This window comes from Bombus vancouverensis, chromosome 14 (assembly GCF_051014615.1).
Source record: "Bombus vancouverensis nearcticus chromosome 14, iyBomVanc1_principal, whole genome shotgun sequence".
Classification (NCBI taxonomy): domain Eukaryota; kingdom Metazoa; phylum Arthropoda; class Insecta; order Hymenoptera; family Apidae; genus Bombus; species Bombus vancouverensis.
The window spans coordinates 1,646,246-1,670,807 of NC_134924.1; the positions used below are offsets into that span (position 1 = coordinate 1,646,246).

Sequence of the window (24,562 nt, forward strand, 5' to 3'; positions counted from 1 at the left end):
AAAGAAGAGTAAAAAAAGACGCAGACAGAAACGCAGAAGAGGTTTCGCAATAAATTCCCAAGTGTCCCCCTCGGTATTTCTGTAACCCGGTGTATTTTCGATTGCGCGTACACCTCCCCGTTTGACGACGGTTGTCTCGCGGAGAGCGGAAATAAATTCCGCCTATTTTTGCGCGGAACAACCAGCATTCCATGGCTATGGCACTCGGAACAAGGACGGTCGAGTCTTCTATATTTAATGCATTAATAGCGCGAAATCGATGGATCCGGTTCGTTAAAGTTTACGACCGCCTTAACCTGTGACATTCGACTTTATCCTTCAATTATTTGTCACTGACACTCGTCGAATCGTAAGTTTCATAAAACTGTATCAAAGTCGAGCGTTGCTTAGATAAGCCAGAGATAAAGGTGTCTCGCTGTTGCTGTTCATTCGTGCCCTTGCTAATTAAAAGCGTATTAACAAACAATGTTGCTCGTTTTTCGTTAGAAGGTTCACTTACGTTCGTCTCGATATCTTAATCTACGCGAACTTATCGCGATTATCGCGAGCCGCTAAGGCGGGATAATAATGATGGCTGATAATGGAGGAGTAGCCGCTTCCGCGAAGTGGTATTTCAAAGCTCGCGTACGCGCTTCCGACGAAACAGAAACAGTCCATGAGTATATTAAACGATCTGCACACGATGATACGTACTGCAGTACCATCATCGATTTCTATCGATCCTGCGATAGTTGGATGATTATGTTTGGGTGTAATGGTATCGATGTATCGGTAGTAAAAATTACTTACATCGATAGAGGAATGAGTATGTAGTACATCTTTAATTGACTATCAGGGGAGACTTTATCGGGTCAGTTATCGCAGGTGACACGGAAATCTCGAGTATAGTAAACTTCTACTTATTTTTAGTTATCATCAAAATAAGTAGTTTATATAATAGAAATTTATTGGTCCTCTCTATTGTTTAGAATTTGTCGTTCACATACAGTCGATACGCTAAAATATCCATGCGTGCTTGATGTTTCATATTTGCTTGAAATATAATTTTCCAATGTATAATTTTCCAATCTGTGGTCACAGTCATCTAACGGGTGATAATAAGGAATATTTATCAAAAATAAATTTTGGCTTATTCTTTCTTTTCTATTTGTATATTATAGCGTCACATAAAATCTACCGATCGCGAATATATAACGTAGCCTGGGTACATTTATGATTAACTAACAGAAGTTCACGTTCGGATACATGAATTCAATCGGCAGAAATTCATTGAATTGGACACGAATAGTTAATTGCGCTGTGTCTCTGTTTTCTATTAAATGGAAATAAAATATATACGAGTCTCGTTGCACGAAATCAATTCTAAGAATCGATTGGGATAGAAACGGTCAGTTATCGAAGTACTGCTATATCTAGCTAACGAACGACATCTAATTCCGATATAGTTTCAGGAAACCTCGTAAAACTAGAGAAGTCAATAAGAACAATATGTATCAGCGTGCGAAGGCTGCTTTAAACTGCGCGAGCACGTGATACCAACTAGTCTCGTAATTACGTTCGATTAACAACTTTTTCGAGCTGAATGAAACCGAGCGTCGCCTGTTTTAACCTCGTAACGCGTAAAACGATTCACTCGAGTTAAGAACGATGGTAAATTTCCTTCTGGTCGATACTGTTTGGCCGATGTAATTTTTTCGGTCGCCTCGAACATCTGCCAGCAGTCAAGGTGTGGGTCTCGCGCTAATTACGAGCACTGCGTTACGCGTTTACATATATACATATAGGGATATTCACACATATATACGTGTGTATAGGCGAATACATACGATCGATAATTCGTACTAATTTTTTTTTCTCGCTTTCTGGTGGTTTCAGTATGACGACGGCGGGCTGCACGGGAGTTACCTCGAGGGCGGAGGTGGCGGAGGTGGCGCAGGGCTGTACGATCCGCACGGGAGCGCCCGAGGTGTACCAGGTCTCCATCACAGTCCACACCTCGGAAGTATGGGACCTGCACATCCCCAGTATCCACCGCCTCCGCCGCAACCACCCCAACACGTTCTCGCGGCGGCAGCCGCGGCTGCAGCATCTGCGGTACCCGATGTCCACAAACGCGACAAGGACGCGATTTATGGGTGAGTTTGCCTCTTTACTATCTGTTTTCTTTCTCTCGTCTCCACATTTTTCTATCTCTTTTCCCGGCTTGAAGATTTTTATTCTCATTATCCTTCTATTCGTTAGTGTTATGGAGTAGCGAAATACAAGTGGAAAATACAGACAGAAAGCGACGAATAGTTTTATCATTATTATTGTCCACTTTCTGTACCTGTCATAAGATCCAGAATAGTAAAATATAAAGAGCATGGTAAGGTAATTCCATGTGACGAGTAGACGAAACTTCTTATTCTTTTATGTATATCATCGGTGTTTTCATTTTTCACTGAAATAAAATGGAATACGGAGAGCAAACAACAAATAAGTATTGATTTTTTATTTACTTTTATCGAGGCATAGGGCAGGTAGTAATAAAATGAAGTAAAAAGAGTGTAAAGTGTAAATGATTTTTCTCAGTCTCGAATATTTATACTTCTTTATTTTTTAATTTTTCGCGAGATATAGAATTGTAAAACGAACTGTAAGAATAAATGACAAGGTGTATTGCGGTCGCAATGATGAAATCTAACCATATAGTATAGAGTATAATAACAGGCGAGTTAACGAATTACGTATAACGTTCAAGGATAATACACGTGACGGTGTGTTTGAATGATACGTGTAGTTCTGTTACACGTATGGCTAGATGCAATAATATGCGTAAGTAATATGAAAAAGATGCTTACATGATATAATAATCTTCGTTACTTGGACAAGTATAAGATACATAAGTATAAGAGTGTAATGAAAGAAGAACGGTGAACATGTAGAAACCAAACAATTATGCTGTAACATGTACAAATCGTTAAGTTAAGTACTAACACATAGACGCGTTTATAAGTATTTAAAAAGGAAGAAATTTGTCGACAATAGTTAAATTAATCAAATTAATTTCCATTTAGAGTAATCATTTGATTTCCGAAAAGTTACACATATATCGTACATATTGCTATTAAAATTAAGAACTTCTCGGACAGTATGATCTACTAGCAGACTGTGAATTTTTACGCAAATTGATATTTTTATGGACACAAATAGAAAAGTAGGATCTAAGTAGGAATTCGTTTCGTTTACTTTACTTCGGATATTTTACACTTTATTTTTATCTTCGTCTATTATTTGCGATCTATGTACTGTCTATGTACATTTTCTACATCTTTAAATTTCTTATAAACATAAAAATTTGCAATCTATCGATCATTTTGCAAGCCCATTCATTGGTACTCGCCCCCAAAAGTCTCATGTTCTCAAAAAATAAAGAAGATTTTGTAATCCCCCCCCCCCATAAAAGTATATAAATACCTAAATACTTGAATTATCGTTCGATAAGGATTTTCGTTATCAACCGGTAGAATTACAGGCAATTTGAAAACGTCTAGCAGGGAAGAGTGGTATTGCGTACGATTGCAACGATAAGAGTTCGAAGTCCATCGACGTGCACGAACCTTGGAGCGTCGCGCAATTAAAACGCGCGTTTAAAATCGGTCGAATTAAAATCCATTATCAGAAGGGGGTCGGTTAATACTTAGAGGCGACCGTTTAACGCCGGCACTCGTGTTAATACGCCCCTATCGGCATTAATCTGCTCGTAATTTCGCTATACATCGGCTGACATGGAGGAATGCAGCGTTACAATGGGGTTTGATAAATCGTAATGGACACGTGATTTACATGAAAATTCATGACGCGTTACGTGTTTATTTCTTTATTGCAACACCTTCTTCCCCTTCCTCTCTTTCTCTTTGCATATTCCTTGTCGTGTGTGCTTCTCACCGTGTTACTATCAAGAAACAAAACCTTCGTGCCGGTGTCAACTTTTAATATTCAACGCGTTCGGGTTTCTTGTCGCGTCGTGGAAGGTTCTTCTTCCATTGAACTTTCCTCCCCTCCTTCGACTACACGAATAAAATAAATTTCGAATGTGCACACGTACACGAGTCCCCGACCGATGATTCATGATCCAGCCAGCCAAATTCAGAGGATCCAGCGCCAGCGTCGTTCTTTTTCGTTCGCGAAACGAGGTCCAACTTTCGATCTTTCGCCATGCTGTCCGCTTTTCTCTCTTCGATATTACTTCTTACCGTGAGCGAAATTATCTTACGATCCTGCATTTCTTTCGCATTATACGCGTTTAATAGTTCGCGTGGCAAAGCGGCGTGGCCTAAAATTCTAGTCGCGTGTTTTCAATACGCACCAGCCCATTTTCCAGTAATAACATAATTCAGCATATAGTAATCGACATTCCTACTAAGGTATGCGCGTACGTGAATTTCTATACTCTCGGTGAAATTCCAAGCTGCTCTGAATCTCAAAGTTCAAGATTTCCCTCGATCTAAAATCTTGCAGATAAAAAACGTCGAAGCGAGTACGTTGATAAATGAAAGTAACGGAACGCGTAACGACAGAATACGATTTATGAAAGGTACTCGATATCAACTTTGGGAAGCGAGTGTAAAATAACTTTAGCTTTAGCTCGTATCGAGAGACGCTTTCTACGACTCTCCCACCGAATGATTTCCCGTTTTTTCGTATCAACCGCGTTGGATTCGCAGCTCAGAAAAATAATAGCTAACCTTAATGGATTGCGCTTCGACTCTGGCAATGTATCGACGTATTTCAACAAAAAATAAATGAGAAGATTAATAAAAAGAGAAAAACATAGATCTACGCGTGAAAGGTGATTGAGGGAAACGATGGCGGAAGGTGGATATGGTGAGCAAACGCGTTTCGAGACTGTGCCTCGTGCCACGCTCCCAGCAGGCTCTGAAACTCGTCAATTGGCCGTTTTACGAAGCGGCTCGGTCGTGTTCCGTGTGATTTATAGCCGCGAGATGGCCCGATTTCTGGTATACATCCTAGAACGGGAGCCTCATTATTTCGTGTACCCTGTAATTTGTCCACTCGTCGTGTGCCCTGGCCGCCGATCCCGAATGGATTCCAGCGCTTTCTCGCAACCGTCTCGGAGGGCCGTTACGGAGCGGCGTTTAGCCCCTTCTAAGCCGTTCATTTCCTTGCTCGTTGATAAACTCGTGTTTACAAACTGATCGTGTACGCTCGTCCAAGCCGATTGAGTCGTTCAGGTGAAATCGACCTGCTGCTGTTGTCTATACCGCTCTCATTCGCTACCGCGACTCGTCTCTGTCTTCGTTTAGACGTGGAAATTGTGGACGATTTATTTTGACATTGCGAAGACAGCGACCGGATCGTTGCCTTATTTGATAGTCTGTCTATTTTGGATGGACAGCGCGAGATTACAGAGGATAGTGGTGATTTAGGATGTAAAGTCGCGGAAAGCAATTGGTTAACCCTTTCGAGATTAACGCGAGAATACGTCACACAAATTACCGGGCATGGTTAACGATAAAACATCTAATCCACGGCGCGTTAACGTACGTTCTCTGACAGGATATTAGAAATCTAATACGTTACAGTAGATAGTAAATCTAACACCTTGTCTCCACTTATTAAAATAAATTATTAATGCCCAATTAAATGCACTTTGCCGATCGAATCTACTTATCCGAACTTGAACGCCAATCATGTAATTTCCAACTATATATATGAATTGTTTTTTACTCATTTGCACTCAAACAAGCGATCACCTGATAGTGCCAAATTAACAAACTACTCTCCCTTTGTTAATCTCTGATCGACGAAATTTCTATCAAATTTCTATCAAAAATTCTATTCGTTGAAGATGTTATCATGAACGGATCAACAGCGAATAAGAAGGGGGAAATGCAAAAAATTTATTCGAAACGAGCGTTGATTTTTGCTATGGTTTTACGGCTGCACGGCGATCGCACGAAAGAGTTTTACGTAAGTCTGGCAGGCAGACGTAACGCACAAGCGAATCTGCCAATCACGGCTGGGCTCGGATCCTTATGCAAGGAGCATGATTGGCCGAGTCATTTATGGATTAGACGTCTTACGCAAATCTCTCGTTCTCTCTCTTCGGCAGCACACCGCGGAACACACGTTTGGCGTTTGTCCGTCCCATGTTCGCTCAAAGTGCTTCGTGATTTCGTACGCCGAAGCACGGGACTGTGGTCCTGTTTAATATTCCATTTTTCTGATTGACGATAATTAGTGCATTAGAGTGACGTTTCAGCAGATGAGCGGCTAATGAATATTAATGCACTGTTTAATGGAATTGATCGGTGCGCGTCGGCTCTATGATTACATCACACGCGTTGCAGTTAGACAGCCACCCGGTAAAACAGGATCCCGAGGTTTTATTTCGGCGTCTAGCGTACGTGTCTGGCTTTTTTCCCTTGGCAAACGGTTAAAACACTTTTCGTGTTCGGAAAAATCCAGGTTTATTTATTTACCTGGTTATTAGCAATTATTACATTTATTTGGTTACATAGAAGTCCGTCAGTTTGATATCAGATACCAGTAGTGAAAAGTAGTGAACGGAGAGGCACAGGAGAGTTAAGAGGAATAGAAAAGACAAAAATGTGGACCATTAGTTTCTCGCTACATTAAAATCGATTTTAAATTCGATTTTAATATCGACAAGCGATAGTGTTTCATTAGAAAATGTTCGACGCTTGATAGCAGTTTCTTTTGAGGGAGCAAGGAAACAGCTGCAAAAACCACCTGTGGACATTTCGATGAACCACATTGTATAAGATCGCGGTTTTCGGGAAATATAATATCGCGATTGATTTTCAACCCGCCACCTTTATCTCTTATTATCGGCAACGCGCATTTCCGTTGTTTTTATTTAAGCTGCGATAAAATCAGCGTACAAGAGCAGATATGCGAAGCAGAGTTCACTTTCACCGGCGACGGTTTGCCGCCGCTTCGCTTTGTCGTGTTGCGAGGGTTGCATTTCGATATTTCAATTCGCCGTTGATGTTGATTAATACGTGTTGATAAACTTTCCTCGACGCGTAGGAATGCTAAACCATTAGGATACGTATATTCCTATTCAGTTTTCTCACGCGTTGCACGCGTCTAAAACTTTAAGGACAGCTAGTGTTTGGAATATCGGAATGATAGAATTCTCAACCCTCTCTAATTACAAATTAATACGTTTACATGTAATCTTCTTCTAAGAAAATTTTTTCTGTACTCGGATATTTTCAATCCGCCATTCTATTGTCCAGTTTTATATACTGGAAAACACCGAATAACCAAATAACAATTCTTTTCCAAGTTTAATTCCTTCGTAGCGAGATAAAACTATCATCCAATTATCCAATATCATTCGTAGAAACCATACGAACTGAAAATAATTCGAAATGAATGTAACATCAAACGAAGAAACTTTTAATTTGCCACAGAAAATCTCCGTGATCCTCTCCATGGATCCACCTTTTACGCCCAATTAATACCGCGATTCGCCACGCTTAATAATAATCATGCTGCCTTAACCACTGTTACAGACGTTCCACAGAAAAACATGGGCGTAAAAAGCACGATGTTGACGAATGCCGGAATCACTGTACCACCGAATAGTGTGTATCGTAACCGGCCGAATCACAGCGTGAAATTGCCGATGGCCGCATATAAAAAAGGGCTGGGTCGGCAAGGGCAAAAGGGGGTTCGGCGGGGACTAGGAATCGAGGGCGGAAACCACAAAACCGCAAATATCCTCCGCGTTCAACGGACAATCATATCATTACGTTCTGCGGTTCCGTCATTCTGACACCTCGTTCCGACCCGTCATTTGTCATCGACGTTGCACTTTGCTGCACCGCGACCGCTTAAGAAGCGTGCACCTCCATTCATAGCGGCGGTTTTCCTGATTGCACGAAAGACAAACCGCACGCCCCTTTTTAGAACCTGCTGAAACCGCTTTTAATTTTCCCCCGTACAAAAAAGAGGACGCTACTTTTATAATTCCTTTTTTTTTCATGTTACAGTGGTTAGTACCTTTACTTTGTTATCTTTATGCTTTGGAGTATAAGCGTAATTGTTCGCGGATGTTCCAAGGTTGTTGTCCGTTAAACGGCTCGTTGTTCGATCGGATAAAAGTAGGAGTAGGTTTTATTGTTAGGTATTTGTGGTTGATCGGTGCGGCGAGATTGAACCTGTGACGATCAGGCCATATATGTGGTGAAAGTGATCGTTTATGTTGGTCCTTTTTGCGCTGCTTCGGTGTTTGTTAGGTTGTACGTTTATAACAGGTGGAAACCCGATATTTTTTTCCCAATACGCATTCAGAAGTAGACGTTTATTGAGCAATTACGCACAGTGCGGGCACGGTCTTGTATTAAGAATTACGCTTTTAATTAGCACGTTGTAAGTAGACCTGCTTCACGGTTCATTAAAATTCATAATACCCACCCTTCTGCGATCGTACAACGATCAAACTTCCAATTACGGAAACGACTGGTCCTAGGAAGTTCGACAGCCACGTATTTATGCATATACTTATGCATGTACGATATCATAAATCGCGAATACCACGATAATCGTTCTATCCATAATATCGCAAAACCGAGTGAGCTTCTTCAACCACACGGCACTAATTAAATCGATACAATCTTCCAGAGACGAAAAGAACGCCACTCTTTTCCCTCGGCGTCAATAAACACGCACATAGTTTAATTCCACTGTTTCACGAGTGACGGTAATGGTTCGTTGATACATGTTACGCAATAATTAAGCACGGCCGAGACAAGCCAACTTTTAACTTTGCTTTTCCTTCTGCGATTTACCAGTGTTCGTTCGGCCGTTTTGTTGGTATCCGTTGCGGTTAGGCTAATAGGTGAAAATAGAAATCCCTTTTGGGATACGATAGAAAACGCAGAACGAGTCGACAAATGGAGAGAAAATGGAGGGGTTTTTCTCTGTTTTTTCTCCGGTTTGGAATTAAAAACAGGATGGGACCGGGGTTTGAAAATACACGGAGGGCTTCGTGGTGGACGGAAGAAAAGAGAACGAAAGAGGGCACGAGGGAAGCTCGTTTTTTTTTGTCGGCTAGACGGTTCAGCTCGGCTCAGCTCGGCTCGCAGAGTCGTTGCTCGCGGCGGCTCCGCGTCAATTTGTCGAAATTCGTTCCGATTCGTTTTATGTCTGCCACGCCGCGAGACGCGACCCGCTACCATGCGTACACAATGCCTCTGCCCATAGTGCTACCACGTATCTTGGTTCCACCGTGTAGCCGTTTCGTCGACGATTCGTCTCGAGACCTCCCGAGGCCGCGTAAAAATTCGTTCATCTCTCTTTCGTTGGTAAGAAAGGTGGTAAGAAAGAGAAGAAGGTCGTTTTCGTGCTTTTCCCTTTTCTCTTCCTCTTTTTTCTTTTCTCTTCGCTATCCTTTGCCTGTGACCGCACCACCGAGAAATTGTTCGTTTCCCGCTGGGAATTGTTTGGCGATTAGAGCACGATAATTGAGCGATTAAGGCTGCTGCACGTTGTCAGGGTTTTCGGAAGAAATGCGGGCCCGTATCGTGCCTTCTGTGAAATTCTACTTGCTGGTAGGATATCGAACAATAACCATTCATATAATCTAGAAAATAATATCGTATATACTTGTATAGTTTTTGATAGCTATATACCTGATTAAGAAAGATATATACACGACGCGAGGAAACTCGCCGTCTTTTCAAATCAGAAAGAATTGTAAGTAATTAAAGAAGAACAGAAAATAATAAAAAAATAAATAATTTACGAGCGCACACATCAATAACTTAGCAAACGAGGTAGCATTATCCTTAGACTAACTCAGCGGTCATTTCCTTTTCCTCCGCTTTATTCATTTATTACGCACTACGTTTAAAAATACTAATAAGCCTTTCTTGCCTTAAGCTCGATCTTGCAATCAACTATTTACATATACGTTGTAAATCATAAGCCGAAAGGCTGTAAATCGTCACGGGTATATCTGTTTCTATTTTTTTCCTTCTCTTTTTTTTTTATACAGATACACTCGTGTTGCGCGCACTTTAAATCAAGAGCTCGGTCCCTTCCCGGTTGCAACGTGTGGTTGCACCAGCATCGACTAATCTTATCTTATCCGGTGATCCTCCTAATGCCGCGGTTAACCGCGCTCGGTACGCAACACGCTTGAGAACACCATGGAAATATTCTTTTCGCCCCTTGGTTCGAAATAAAAGCGTTTAGTGCAAGTACAACTTGCGGCGGATGTTCACGATCGCGTCGATACAAGAAACGGGATAATTAAGGCGCGAAATAGAAAACCTAAGGCGAGACTTTATGGCAACACGTCGATCGAACACCTTCGTTAATTGACGCGTTCTTCCATTCTCTTTTCTCTTTTCTTCGGTTTCTTTCAACGAGCGCGACGACGACATTCGTTTGCTCGCGGAGCAATCACTCAATTAGAAAAGCGTCGCCGGGAGAAGAAAAATATCGTCGCCCCTGGCGAAAAACCACGTGAATCGGCCACGAGCTACGTGTAAACGTCGATGGACTTATCGGACAACGCTCGTAAGAACGCTGGCCGTCGGACAGCGAAAGGATTCACCTTACAACTTTAACACGAACGAACGATTGTTATTTTTTGGTGAACGTTGATTGGCCTGCGAATCGAGTCGTTCTATAATCGGGAACTTCTATGTAATGGAATTAAAAATATTGATACAGGGCGATCAATTTTAGTCGTTTGTAGTTTCTGCAAATGTAAATATTGCCACCTAATGACAAAATCCGGAATCACTTAGTTGCCAAGTCAATATGAGACAACTTATTAAAAAAAAAAAAAAAGAAAAGAGAAAGAAGAAACGATATATCTGTGGCAGGTAAAATGTTTCTCTTTATTATTATATTACTTTTTAATTTTATTTTTAATTTTATTTTAATTTTATTTTAATTTTATTTTAATTGTAAGATTTGAAATTCTTCGTGCATATTCGCGATGTTTTTATAAAGTATGTAAATAAAGTATTTTTTCATATACTTTTACTTCCTTTGTTACAAATTTTTCACCTTAGTCGTCGATAGTTATACCCGCGTAGTGTTAATCGCTAGTGTATTACGCTTACGTACAGTTTATTACGCTGATATCGCAAGTAAATAATTTAGATAAACAGAAAAAACACTCTAATCTCTATTATTTTATTACACAACGAAATACTTGTATTCCAGAAGTTATAGCTATTTTTGCCACCGAGGACAACACATTTTTTGTTTTTATCTAGTGACGCATTCAATAAGCGCCGCTTTCACCATTTCGTCGTTGTTTTCGCGGCTCTTATCTGCATCTTCGATAGTATTTAATCGCGTTTTAATCAAAGATATCGTTTTCCGTTCTATGGATAAATTTATTAGACGTTAAATACATGTCCATCTCCGTGTTCCTTCCTTTTATCAAAAGAAAGTCGACCAAATGAAAAGTCAAGCAGGAGTATTCAAAAGAAAAAAAAAGTCGCTCGAGAAATGAAACGAGTTTGTCGACAGTCATGGAGTTAATTAATACTTCGAAATCCTCTCATGAAATACATTTGCTTGAGTTCTGGTTGAATTGGTAGGTTGCAGGCATTTATCTCACCGTGGCTTTCTCTTGCTGTGTTACAGACACCCCTTGTTCCCGCTTCTTGCGTTGATTTTCGAGAAGTGCGAGCTGGCGACGTGTACGCCGCGTGAACCCGGCGTCGCGGGTGGTGACGTATGCTCGTCAGAAAGCTTCAACGAGGACATCGCTGTCTTCTCTAAACAGGTACGTGTCTCCAATTTATATTTTGAATATCCGACCGACATCGTATTGATAGCGTGGGGAAGTATATTTCTATTTTAAAGGTTCTATCCTTCTATCTATCTCTATTTTATTTATTTTATTTTAAATTTCTATTTTATATAACAGAATTACGATATTGAAGTTCGTTTATTAATTACAAATCTCGATCTTATAATAGGTAACTTTATAAAACGTAATATAAATCAGTTTGGTTCCGAGTACAAAAACAGTAGAAAATCGAATAATCGTTTTCCTTTAAATTAAAGCTTCTCAAGAATAGTTGGGCTTAGTTCGACAACATAAAGAATTAAAGTCAGTATAGACGAATTTCACGGGACTCCGAAATACTCTCGCCCTTCGTAATTCGAAAACTAGAAACAGCGGTCCACTCCCCTGGTTTCCTCAATCCTACCCAACAACATCGTCGTCGCTCAGATGCTTCGTGAGAGAATGTTCAAATGTAACCTCTCCTAGGTCTCTGAAAAGAGAAAGAAAAAGAAAGGGAGGAAGATTTGAAGCCGCTCTAAATGAGTCACGACTCTCTCGACACGTCCTTTCCTCTCCGACAACGAAATAGCGTTGCGCGGCCATGGATGTAACCCGTGGGATGTTTAGGGTCCAAAACAGCGCTGGCTCTCATCGTTGGGACTTATTTTTAGGAATTCCAGCGAGCCAGTCGACGACGAGCATCGAGCGAAGGATCGTTCAGAACCGCGTTCTTCGTGGTTGGCCGCGGCCAACCAACCGGAAGAAGACTCGTATTCACGTTGTTGTTCGCGCGGCATGCTCCTTTCCTCCTGCTTTCTCACTCTTCGTTCCTAGTTTTTCTCCCTTGGGTATTTCTGTCTTCGTCGACGTTTCTCACTCTGGTAACTCACCTGAGGCGAGTCCTGTCAAGGACACACGCGTAGGTAACCGGAGAACCTATACGCGAAATCATTTCGGCCTTTTAAAAACACACCGTTTCGCCATCTACGTTCCTTAGCCCAGGCCGACGAGAAAGGTGTTCGTAGATCGGTCTTCAAGCACGTTCAGCCGTATACATCCGTAATTGTATCTGGATGGTATACGTTCTGGGATGTCGATGGATTTGTCGTCCCGAATAAATTATCGATTTTCCGTGCTTAGAAAAACGAAGATTCGTAGCAAAGAAACGGAAAAGATAGTGTTTCTCATAGGTAATGATAGAACGGTTTCGCAAAGACACGGAATAGTCATGGATAGTTCGCTGGTGCAAAACAAAGCGGAGGCGATTAAGTCGAGCCGACAGTACGAACGATAAAAATGTTGCCTTGGTGGTTCTTTGCGCGTTTAGTCGATGCAAACGAATGCAGCACATTTAGATTGAGGGATATCGACGCCTATGTATATCGTAGAGCTAGATAGCCACGTTGTTCGTGGGTTATCTTTGCATAAAATTGCACTTCTGCCTTCGACGAGACGTTCCTCGGTTTCTCTTGCCTGGCACGGTTGGCTAATTATTCCAGACGAGCGCCGTGCGAGCGCGGTTCTCGATGGCTTTAAACGTTCGAGAGCGTACGAAGGGTTACGTGCGATTTCATTGAGCGCGTCACAGATGGAAAAATCAGCTGATAGGTCGTAACGTTCAAATATAGAGCGTCGGTAACACGGTAGCAACGGACTCGAGCTACGGATACGCACAGATAACGATAAGAGTTAAACCTGGCCGCAAGGTAGGATAAGGAGTGAGCCTGGTTCTTCGCGTTAATTCCATGCTGCGTCATTGTTTCGGCGTCGTGTATGTAATTTGAAAACAAACTACGCGCTTTTTTTTTTTTGAAGACCGAGTTTATGAATGCCTGCGATTCTTCTTTATCCTCGATCGCCTAGTATTCTCGTTAAATCGTTCACCCGTTCTATTATTTATCCGCGGCATGTCGACATTATACCGAGCGACACAACAGCGCGTACTATTCTCGAAGAAGTCCGTTAGGATTGCGAAATTGACATGACATTTGCATCTTAATAAGGTGCATAGTATTACGCGGTTGGTCGAGGGACGGAGCGGGAGCGGAACAGAGAAAAGGAAAAAAATGTTGAAAGAAGGATAGCCGAAGGCTCCGTCGCGTTTCTCTCAACGCGGTCGCGTATTGCGAATCGTCGTTGTGCCGCGTGTAGTAAATTGCGCGCCGCCTTTTGCTCGTTTGCCTTCCTATCCGCGGCGATCCACGCCGTGCAAACGTATCTCTTTTTCTCGTTGACGCTCTTTCACGCAGGGACCTCGTATTTCAACCGTGCTATCGACGCAATTAATTTCCCTTTCTGTCCGTTGGAAGCGCGCAACGTCGCGAAGAGACGTCGTTATACCTCGCGCGCCTCTGTCACTATCTTCTCGAGAAGATGAAGAAGATTGCGCGACGCCGTGAAAAACTTTCGAAACGAGGAAGTGGTGTCACAGTGTATGCCCTCGCCCATGGGACGTGTCTCGCTAATTCAGAGATTACGCCGCGGTCCCCACAGAGCGGATAAACAAATTGTCGAGGGGGACAGCCGGTTACCCTGTTGTCGCGATCGTGTTCCCCCATTTCTTCCCAGTACAGATAATGAATTTTGATATCGAGTCAACACGGTCGTTATGAAAGTTTTTGTACATTCATCTTCTCGTTTCTTCTTGGTTGCTCGTAAGCACGATACTGAGAGTTAAATTCATTTCGCTAGTCTATGGTCGTCGACGGGAAGATTACACCGGCGATTATAGCGAAATCCGCGCCGCCTCGCCCATTCGTTCTTTACTTGCCATCGATCTGTCGTCGCCGATGTCTAGGCAGGTCGTTTTATAATGTCAGAGGTGGAGGGGTCAGGGAGGTGAGATTATGTACACGCACATCGGCGGTACACGTGAAAAGATAAGCAGGTGACAATCCTCTTGCGGTGGTTTTCGAGGCGTGTCGTTCGAGCCCTTTTACACTCCGTCGATACTTGGATGGAGAGAGATATAGTAGGGCCGGTGCGCGTGACAAAAGGGCCGCGCGCGCCTCGCGTACACGGGATTATTCGTCCGCGTTTCGTTTTCGTTGCGTGCGCGGCACAGGAGCGGGCGCATGCGTCGTAGCTCGGCGGTGGCGGTCGGCGCATGCGCAGTCTCAGTTGCGGCACGACCACCGCCGCCGCCAAGTCGTGAGAAGCGACGAACCGTGGCGAGAGCACAGCACGTTGGAGGGGGCAGAGAGAAGGGGTGCTCCGCAGCCGCTGGAGAGAGCGCTGCTCATTTTCTGCCATTGTAAATTGATCTATTCAATGGGGCCTGGCATTATCCCGTGCGGTCCACGCATCGTGCGTGCCCTATGGGGCCCCGATACATTCCACACGCAACCCAGTTCCCCGTGGTCCGCGCGCTCCCTTTTTGCGCTCGCGTTGCCTCCGAGCTATTCGGTTTTGGCCTCTCCGCGTTCAGCCCAGGCTGGTAGCTGCCTGCGACGTAGCAGCGCGCACCGCAGGAGCGTCCCGCTGCGCCACGTTACGCGCATTGTTGTGCCCTTTTTTACCAGATGGATCGGCTGTCCCAGTTTTCGTGCCCACCGTGGGCGCTCCGCTGTGAAAATTTCGCTTTCGTCGGCGTCCCGTTGCGACGTGTTGCGCTTCGCCGCGCCCAAATTAATCGCGCGTCCAAGGGAGCATCGACGCTCTTTTATTGCGCGACCGAAAAACTCGTTCGACGAAATTCTTCGCCTTAGCACCGAAAAGGGGATTTATTCGCGTGGCCTATGGCAACGACTTAAAGTTTAAACCACGTCACGAGGTAGTCACACTACCTGGAACGCATACGTCATTACTCTTTCAGACACTCGAACTGTGGTGATCTGCAACGTCAGTACAACGTCAGTCACTGCATTGACCCAATTCGTAAAGGCAGTAACGGTATAGAAAGGAGACGTACGGAAAAGTGCCGCATAAGGATCCGTTGTGATTTATCGTTGCAATTAGATTTCACCTCCGGGGACATTAAACCCTTGTAAAACGTTAGCCCCCGCATTTAGACGGCTTGACTAATGCGACCACAAAACAGGCACGTCCGCCGCGCACGCTACTTGCTTTACTGTCCCGAAGGTGCGGACACCGTTCCCCAGGAATTTATGTATTTGCCTCTTTTCTTTTCCTCTGGTGGAAGCATTTATAGGCATTTACATAGAATCATGCAATCTGTATGATTAAAGAATTTTCGAAGGGTTTACCAGACTTAAGTCAATTAGGAACGAATCAACGAATTGTTTACGCGTATAATTTTTAACGATCGGCGTCTCGATAACCGCATCGATGACGTGTAGCATTCGAGGACGCTTCATTCCCTCTGCCCCGAGCACGAGGGGTAGTGTAAACAAGCGCAAAGCCGGATTATCATAATCGCGATAACGGCATCCGCGACATCTCTTTTGTCGCGCAGCCAGAGGCGTGATCGTCGCTTCCAAAGATCGATGATGCATCATCGAGTTATCTACGCTACCGGTCTTTCCATGCGAAGGTCGGTTCGTTTGTTCAACAGTAATCATACGATTTTACGAATCCTTCTGTCTCTCTCTCATTTTGTGGAATGGAAAAATTTAATAGACTCGCACTTTATTGCTCGCTTTATTGGCCGCTTATAAAACGATGCAATTAAACGCGATTACACAGAATTCCAGAGCGTTGAACGATCGCAGGTTCCATTCCTGGCTTATCGATGCTTTGTGAACGGCGCGGCGTGCTGATCGATTCGAAGGTAATTAACCAAACGCACCTCACCTGCGAAAGCGGAGTAAGATTTTTCAAGCTCATTGCTTAGTACAATCTTCTCATTGGCTTTCGTATTATTCTTCCATTTTATCGTGGAAGAATTATTTTCTTCGTTATTCAACCACAAACGGTATTTAAGGCTGTTACATATTACTACATATGTTTTGCACTCACCTGGTTCCCCTCTGTTATCTTTACTAATCGCTCAATTGTTATCTTTTCGTTCGAAGACCAATCGATTATCCTATGGTCTATTTTAAATACACACATAATTTTATAACTACTTCGATCAAGGAAGTGGAATTTTACAATGATCAATTTAAATAGTGTAATATCATAAAGTAATTTAAAGTAGAAGTCGGTTGAAATTAAAAAAAAAAAAATCGTGTACGTCGTCCTTCTGTGGTTCGTTTACATTTAAGAGCGCCTATGTGACTAAAGTCACCTAGTTCTTACATAGGTATGAGAAAAACAATAGACAACGTTAGATCAGAAGGACGGTTTCGTGTTTCAAGGTGGGACAACCGAAAGATCAGAATGTGCGAGTCGAAAAGTGTGTGTGTCGCGAGAGTCAGAGCTAATCGAGTCGTCGAAGAGTAGAGTCGTTAGAATTAATCGAGACACCGAAGAGTAGAGTCGAGAGAATTGATCGAGTTGCTAGAGAGAGAGAGAGAGAGTGCGTGTTAGATTCGTTGTGACGAGAGTGGCCAAATAACTGTAAAGTTATTTGATATAGATACGAGTATTGCATTTAGTTTCCGTTAAACAAACATCGTTTCTGTCCAATTTATATTTGTATATGCAATTTAATATTAATAAATTGTAAGCAATCGAAGAAAAAATTTATATCTTTGTTTTCTGATTTTACAATAGTAGATAATTCTATAGGACACTTTAATAAATTTAGAAGAGTATTTTATCTTCTATAATGGCAATTAAATAATCATAATTTCTTAAATATAAAATAATTTCCTTTTACAGTCTTCTGTGTCGTGTTCGTCAGGGTAACTCCAATTCCATTTCGAATCGGCACTCGTTCAAATAATAAGTTGGACAATTATTTTAAATTTCTTTACGATCGCCAAGTAAAACTAGGAAGGATGACCATCAGAATCAAGGCCTCCGGGAGAAGTTAACAAGCATTGAAGTTTAGGTTTACGTTACGTGAAAAGGGACGAATATATATCTTCTCGTCCAGTCAGGTTCGACAGGCTTTTGTCTATTGCTTTATTGCGGCAACGTGCCTTTTGCCTAGCCACTTTGGAACGTGCTAGGCTTGCTATTTCCACCAGACATTTCAGGCAAGGTACAAAGGTCTCGTGAAATTTACCTAGAGTGCAATTTGTTTTATCGTGCTAAGACAGTTAAAGTCTACCGGTTTCGGAGCACAAACACTATTTTTCCGAAACAGCCCTTTTATTTAAATTTCTCGTCGATTTTAGTAGAATACCGACAAATTCATACAAATGGCTTGACAAATCGTCCCAAATTCCTGTCATTTGCGTTTCATGGTCGAAGATGGAAATTTAGGATACAAGGAAGGTACGTTTTTGGTGGCTCTAAAGCGATGGCCAAGGAAACAGAAGTAACAGGCAGACGGATGAGCAGCTGCTTCGTATATCTCTCGACGGGATCGTCGTACACCACGAATGGCTACGTGCATACCAGCTAGTCCTAAATAGACGTGCCGGAGCGAGAACATTTTCTAAATATTATCGCGCAATACATATTTTTATCTCGTGGTCGATGGAGATGTTGTATAGGTCCTGCGGAATTTCTCTGACGTACTCTATATTTATTATTTTTCACTAGCAGGCTGTCCGTCAACAGCTTCCCCTGTTGTCTACAGCGAAGAAAAGAAAAACGAAGGTGTTCAGATATACTTCGTTCATGTTTTTAACGGTAATATTTTGCTTCGCCGTCGAAATTTCCACGTGGTTAGAGAAAGTTTACCTCAACGCCGCCTTCGTCGAAGTCGGATGTGTCTTCGTTTCATTCACGAGTTGGCGTGCGATAAATATGGACGATCTCAGATATTTAACGGCAAACAACGTCACATTAATAGCTTTCGTATTGCTTTATACATATGTATGCATGGGCTCAATTAGCTGTCACTCGCAGCCCCTCTACCTCTAATCGCCGTGATACAGTCGTCTCAATCATTCACGATAGAAGGCGCAAACTTTCATGTAGATTTTACTTTATCTTTATACCGAAACGATTAACCTCAATACTATCTCTATTTCTTACATGTTCTACGTAAAATTCTACGGTAGAACGATAAATTATACGTTTATTCGTGACCAGTGGTCGAATAGTTGATGATAAGGAACGAAATTCGAAAGGATGGGAGAGAGAAAGAGAGACAAGAGACGAAACTGCTTACAATTTGTAATCGTCGTGGCTACCTGAACGGGCGTTTAGTTTGCCGCTTGGGGATCGCCGAAAAACTACAGTGACAGGACCTTGCAAGAACTAGTTTCCCCACTACGAACAGTTGACAGTATTTTTGTGAAGCGTACGAGACGCCTTCATTATCCATACACCCAATGCGAGAGGAACTCCCATTCAGAATTCAGACTCATGAATACGCTTCTCGAACCCGTTCCCAGAATTCTCGCGATTGCGTTTCGTACGTCGATCTCCGTCGTCGACCGGTAATTCGATTTTAACGTTCGACCCGTTTTTTTCATCTGGATTCCCCTTTTCGGTCGCTCGACTCTGTATATCTGAATTATTCGGGGGAAATTTTTTATTCGCCGAAGACACGATTTTATAAATTGTTATGCCATAGGAAACACAGAGAGATGAATTTCGATGGGCAATTTAAGAATTATGTGTGGCGCTTTGGGAAACTATAACCTGTTCATTACGCTTTAATGCGATTACTAAAATTCTTCAAGCATTTCTAATAGCCGCTTTCTTCATCCATCATGTATAGTTCCAAATTGATTTGTCCTTCGATGTCAAATTGGCGACGAGAAAAAGTCGATATGACGAAAATCCAATCAAATTTTGTTATCAAATTTATACATTCGAGCAATAAGTTCGTCCGCATCACGCGTCATTAACGAAGCAACGTTAAATTGAAACAAGAAATGGACGAAGGTTAAACGTCGAACCTATATCAAAGAAAATTGAGAAAACTTAATGTTCTTCCACGTCATGGAGCAATTTTCGACCCTCTTAATTCCTTTCTCCCATAGAAAACCGCGGGAACTGATTACGAAACTTCATTGGGTATCCTATTTCGATATACCGATCAGAGAAACAATATCGAGGACCGTGGCGGCGCGGGAAGAATGTTAACGATATTCATCCGAGAGTCGGGGACGAGCGATCTAATCAGATGGCGCGGTTCGGTGTCGAGAGAGCATAATCTGCTGCGGTCCGTCGGTGGATTCCACGAGATTAACCGGTACTTCCATCAAGATTTGTCGTTCGTCTTGTTCCTTCTTTTTTCCCTTGGATCCCGGCTCGCTTCCTTTCAGTAAGAACACCGTGGGTCCAATTAAGAGCGGGCCCCGAGCATCGAGCGCTCTCGGGCATCGAGCTCTCTCCCCCGTGCATTCTGTTTCCATTCTGATCGGCACTATGCGGCGCCATGAAAATGCTTGAGAATCTCCTCGTCTCGTTCCTCTCTCGTTTTTCACCGTTTCCCCTCTTTTACGCATCCCCAATGGTCGGAACTGTTCTCTTGCGCGCTTCAGAGAATTCCATCGCGTTCACCGACGCGTTTCCGTTTCTATACGTACGAATTGAACCGTAGGGGTCCAATTAAGAGAAAGCACGCGGAGGAAATCACTTGGAGAGAGACACTAGGCTGGAACAGTGAATCCCATGGCCAGCCACGAGGTGCACGGGAATAGAATAAAATGATGGTAAAAAGGGGATATGGAACGAAGGATCGATCTAAGAGAAGGAGAACCAGGACGTACAAGATAAAGGAACGCGCGTGTGCGCATATATAACTGGGCGAGATACGATCGTCTCTATAGTTTTAATATAGCAATTACCACCGAACCTAATTGTTAAAGATTCTTACGTGTCTGCTTGTGTGTTACAGATCAGACAAGAAAAACCTTACTACATCGCAGATCCGGAGGTCGATTCGCTGGTGAGTACATTCGTGTTATATATATATCGTTCACAGCGATATAGATTTTTCCACTAGCCATGAATGACAATTTCCTTACCGATAGACGTTTTCTTTCTTTATCGTTGGTGTTTCTTTATTTCGTTCCGTACGCTCGACTCATTCAAAGGCTAATCGTTCTGTTTTATCTGACGATCGCTACTGGCCACCCGGCGCGTTCCTTTTGAAGAATGACGATAGAAAAGATCGTCGCCTTATATACGGGAAACGTTTAATCGTCGGTGGAAATTAAGGGAGGGGAAAACAAACTGCTGAAAAAATCAAACCGGACGTTGCTACGAAGCTTCCGTAAACTCAGCTTGTAACTGGATTGTAACTTGCATATCTGATAATTGAAAAACGTTTGAAAATTACTTCCCCTTCTACGAACTGAGAGTAAATTAGTTTTTTTACATCGCTGTAGAAAGAAACATCCTGGCTGCGCAGAGTTATTGTTATTACTCCCTACGAAATTCATAACTTACGAGACTTATGGAAAATTCAGTATGAACAGCTCGTAAAGCAAAACGCGTGTGAAGCCAGGGAAGGGTGATAATTAAAAAAGAAACGAGACACGAGGACACGTTGCTGGTGCGCCTTTGTTTTCTCGTGCGCTGGCCGGCAGCCATTCGAATGGCAGACCTTCGAAACACCGGAGGAAGAAATATTTCAAACGACCCTTCGCGTTCTCCGATCGAGATAACGGATAGTGGCCTTTTTAAATATCTCGGATGTATTCCTTGCTAGTCGAGGACGTGTATGAGGCCCATCGATGCTCGGACCAGCTCAACGTCGACCTGCCATTATGGATTCCTTCTTCCAGACAGCGCTGTCCCTGTTCTGGTCATTTAGTTTCGATTTTCTTTTCTTTCGATTTTCGCGTATATACGGCCGCACATGAATTCTTATTAATACAACAGAATGTTGTTCGATAATAAAATTTACACACACGCTTACGTTCGATGTTTTCAAAATGCTTATGTCTTTTGACGCTGCATACGAAAACAAACATAGATATTTCGATTACTTCGCTCTAATGCTTCGATAAAACCATATATAAAATGCATTGTCGAGAACAATTGTCGTAAAAATGTTGAGGTGCGAAGAAAAGTAGCGTATTAGACATTTATGGCTATATTCGTTTCCAGATCTGATTTCTAACCATCCTTGAAAGAGCGACACCGAACCGCCACTACGATATTTCATCATAAAGTTCATTCAACGAAGTGAAGGCCTTATAGAGGCGCGTCGTCTGCTCGGAAAAAGGTGTCGCGCGTTTTCGAATATTCGCTCGTAATTCAAAATTGGATATATCGAGCGTGTTAATGGTGAACCGGTGTACGTTGTTTCACGTTGGCTCTCTTTTTTTGTTGTTCTGTTTTGTTGCATTTTTTCCTGCTTTTTTCGCGGAGCCAACGCTCGTGGTGGTGCAGCGGTGGAAAAAAAGGGGGAGAAGGAAAACGGACGACGAGGATGCATTTCGTTGACGTTGTTCGCATCGTTGGCCTCAATTTTTCAAAATGTCACGCCCGTTATCTGAGCTGTCAGGACGGCATCGGTCCGCGCGCAAACATCCACGCAAGGTGTACCGACTCGCATCTCGCGCCGCTGTTGTCACAACTGTCGCTCGGTCTCGATCTGCTGAAACAGAAAACGAACGAAATCAAACAAAAAAAAAAAAAAAAAAAATACGAAAAAAAATCGAAACAGAATGGAACAAAAATAAAAAATAGAAGGGAAAACGCAGAACCGCGTGAAAAAGGACGGGAAAAGCACGCGAGAGGAAAAAAACGAGCAAGATATATTTTACTATAGTTACCGATGGTGTTGTGTGCCTCTGTAGCTTCGTATCATCGAAAGGGCCGCGTCGAATTATGCATCCGTGATATTAAATAAATGTAAGCATGAAACGGCCAGACACGCGTTTCATCTAAATTTTAAAAGGAAATGAGACTGAACGCTTCGATGATTTCGCAGTGACGCGTTGGAATTAACTGTTACTACGTGCTTTCGAATGTTTTTTACCTCTATATTTGGTAGCTCGAGTACATATTATTGCATTCAACGAACGTATAAAGTCCCTTTTAGGCTTTATGCAGTTCTGTCTTCTTTTCACGTAGATTCTTTGATATGTTCATTGAACATATGGTTTGGTGAAGTTTATTATTTATTAAAGAAATATTAGGAAGAAGATATGTAGTTTGAAATTGAATTAAAATTTCAAATTTGTAATTTCCAGCCAAATTTAATCAAAGAATGAAGCGATAGTTAACGCGGTTCTTTGAGATCACTTTTCTATTCCCTTTTGGGCGCTCAAGTTTCTCTCCACGGACATTATTGCTCCAGTTACGCCATTATTACACCTGTTATTACATATAATATTACAATATTATTACAATAATTCAAAGCGTTTCGTACAAGAAACCCCAATCATAACAAACCAGTTTAATCATCAATTACTAAATCGTCGCCCAAATCATTTTCAAATCTCGTATATCTTTCATCACCATGCACACCGTTTCTCTATCTTCCCGGTCGTGGAATTTCCCCCCAAAAATGACCATTGCCTCTCTGATTTCTTCGAAAGTAACGCCATTACAGACCCACGGATCGAATTCAATAAAAAATTCGAGAAGTGCAGGAAGGTCGAAGAGAATCGAAAAATCGTAGTCGTGGATCGGCGTAGCTCGTTCGCCGGCAAAAGCCAGTAGCGTGGCTTCATTAAGTCCGTGGCAAATCGCAATCTACGAGCAATGAGCTTCTATCGTAAAGAACAGGCACGTAACGTCCGCGGTTTTTGCTGTCCGCGCCCTTTGCCCGCCTCCTCTCGTTCCCCTTCTTTTCATCCTTTCTCGGGGTCCTTTTTTCTTCCCTCCCCTTTCTCGCCGACACACGGGTCCTCTCTTCTCTCTGCTCTGTCTCGCGAGAGATGGCCGTCGATCGACAGAAGCCCGGTTTTTGCCGCGATTATTTCGCCGAACGGAAAGTGCTTCGCCACGAGTACTCCGTTACAGAGGTCCGGATCTACACACGCGAGAGACGACGACCTGTGTCTGTTGATTGGAAAGGTCGCCTGGAAACGACGTGGTGACACGGTCGAGGGAACAGCCACGAAAGGGCTCGAGATGGCAGAAAATGCGACACAGCTGTGGTGGTCCCCAGGAAAGCCCCGGGAAAGCGTAGAAAAGGAGCCTTGCTTCAGCTGGGCTCAGCTCGGTGCAACACAAAGGAAATTGTTGCGCTGTTCCTGAGTGTTTCCGAGCTTCAGAATCGTTCTGTCGTGTAGTGCGATTTGTGGTTGAATCGATCGTTTCGGATTATTCTTTATTTCGAAAGACTCGTTGGACCGCACAGTGAGGAAATTGGAGGAGATTTCTGAAAAAAATGGACTTATTAATCTGTGAGAAGTGATAGAATTATCGAGCGTATTTCCTAGTCAAATAGTTGGACTACTTTATAAAGTATTTTTACTCATTTCGTAAATCGAAGAAAACAAAATTCTGTTTCAATCTTATTATTAATTTTCCAAACGAAAAGAGCTTAAGGTGTTTTAAAAAGATGTTTAACATAAAATTGAAATGTCAAACCTGTCGCACCGATAAGAATTTTTTCATATTCTGTTCAAATTCAAAACGCTTTTCTAAAAAAGACGTTTCATTAGAAAAATATCAGTGAATCGAAAATGATCGAAAGAACCTAACGGTATTAAGTCCTTACGAAAAATAAAAATTAACACCTCATACATAGTTTGTTCGATTATCATTTTTTCTTCCTCCCCTATCTTCCTCCCCGAGGTTCCTCGATATCAAAACGAAATAATTCTCGTGCAGTCAGCTGTCTTGGCAGTATGGTTGTTTCTTCGTCCTTAGAACGCGAATGACGCCCCAGAA

At 42.6% G+C, this 24,562-nt stretch overlaps 1 protein-coding gene across 5 annotated transcripts in view; it reads left to right on the forward strand.

Annotated features, from left to right (window-relative positions):
• hth (Meis homeobox homothorax) overlaps positions 1-24,562 on the forward strand; it is a 502,786-nt gene that overhangs the window by 12,730 nt on the left and 465,494 nt on the right. For all 5 annotated transcript variants that reach the window (XM_033336883.2, XM_076624521.1, XM_033336882.2 and 2 more), the window contains exons 2-4: positions 1,876-2,135; positions 11,647-11,788; positions 20,604-20,654. In XM_033336883.2, the coding sequence (XP_033192774.1) occupies positions 1,876-2,135; positions 11,647-11,788; positions 20,604-20,654 (453 nt within the window). The remainder of the gene's footprint in view (positions 1-1,875; positions 2,136-11,646; positions 11,789-20,603; positions 20,655-24,562) is intronic.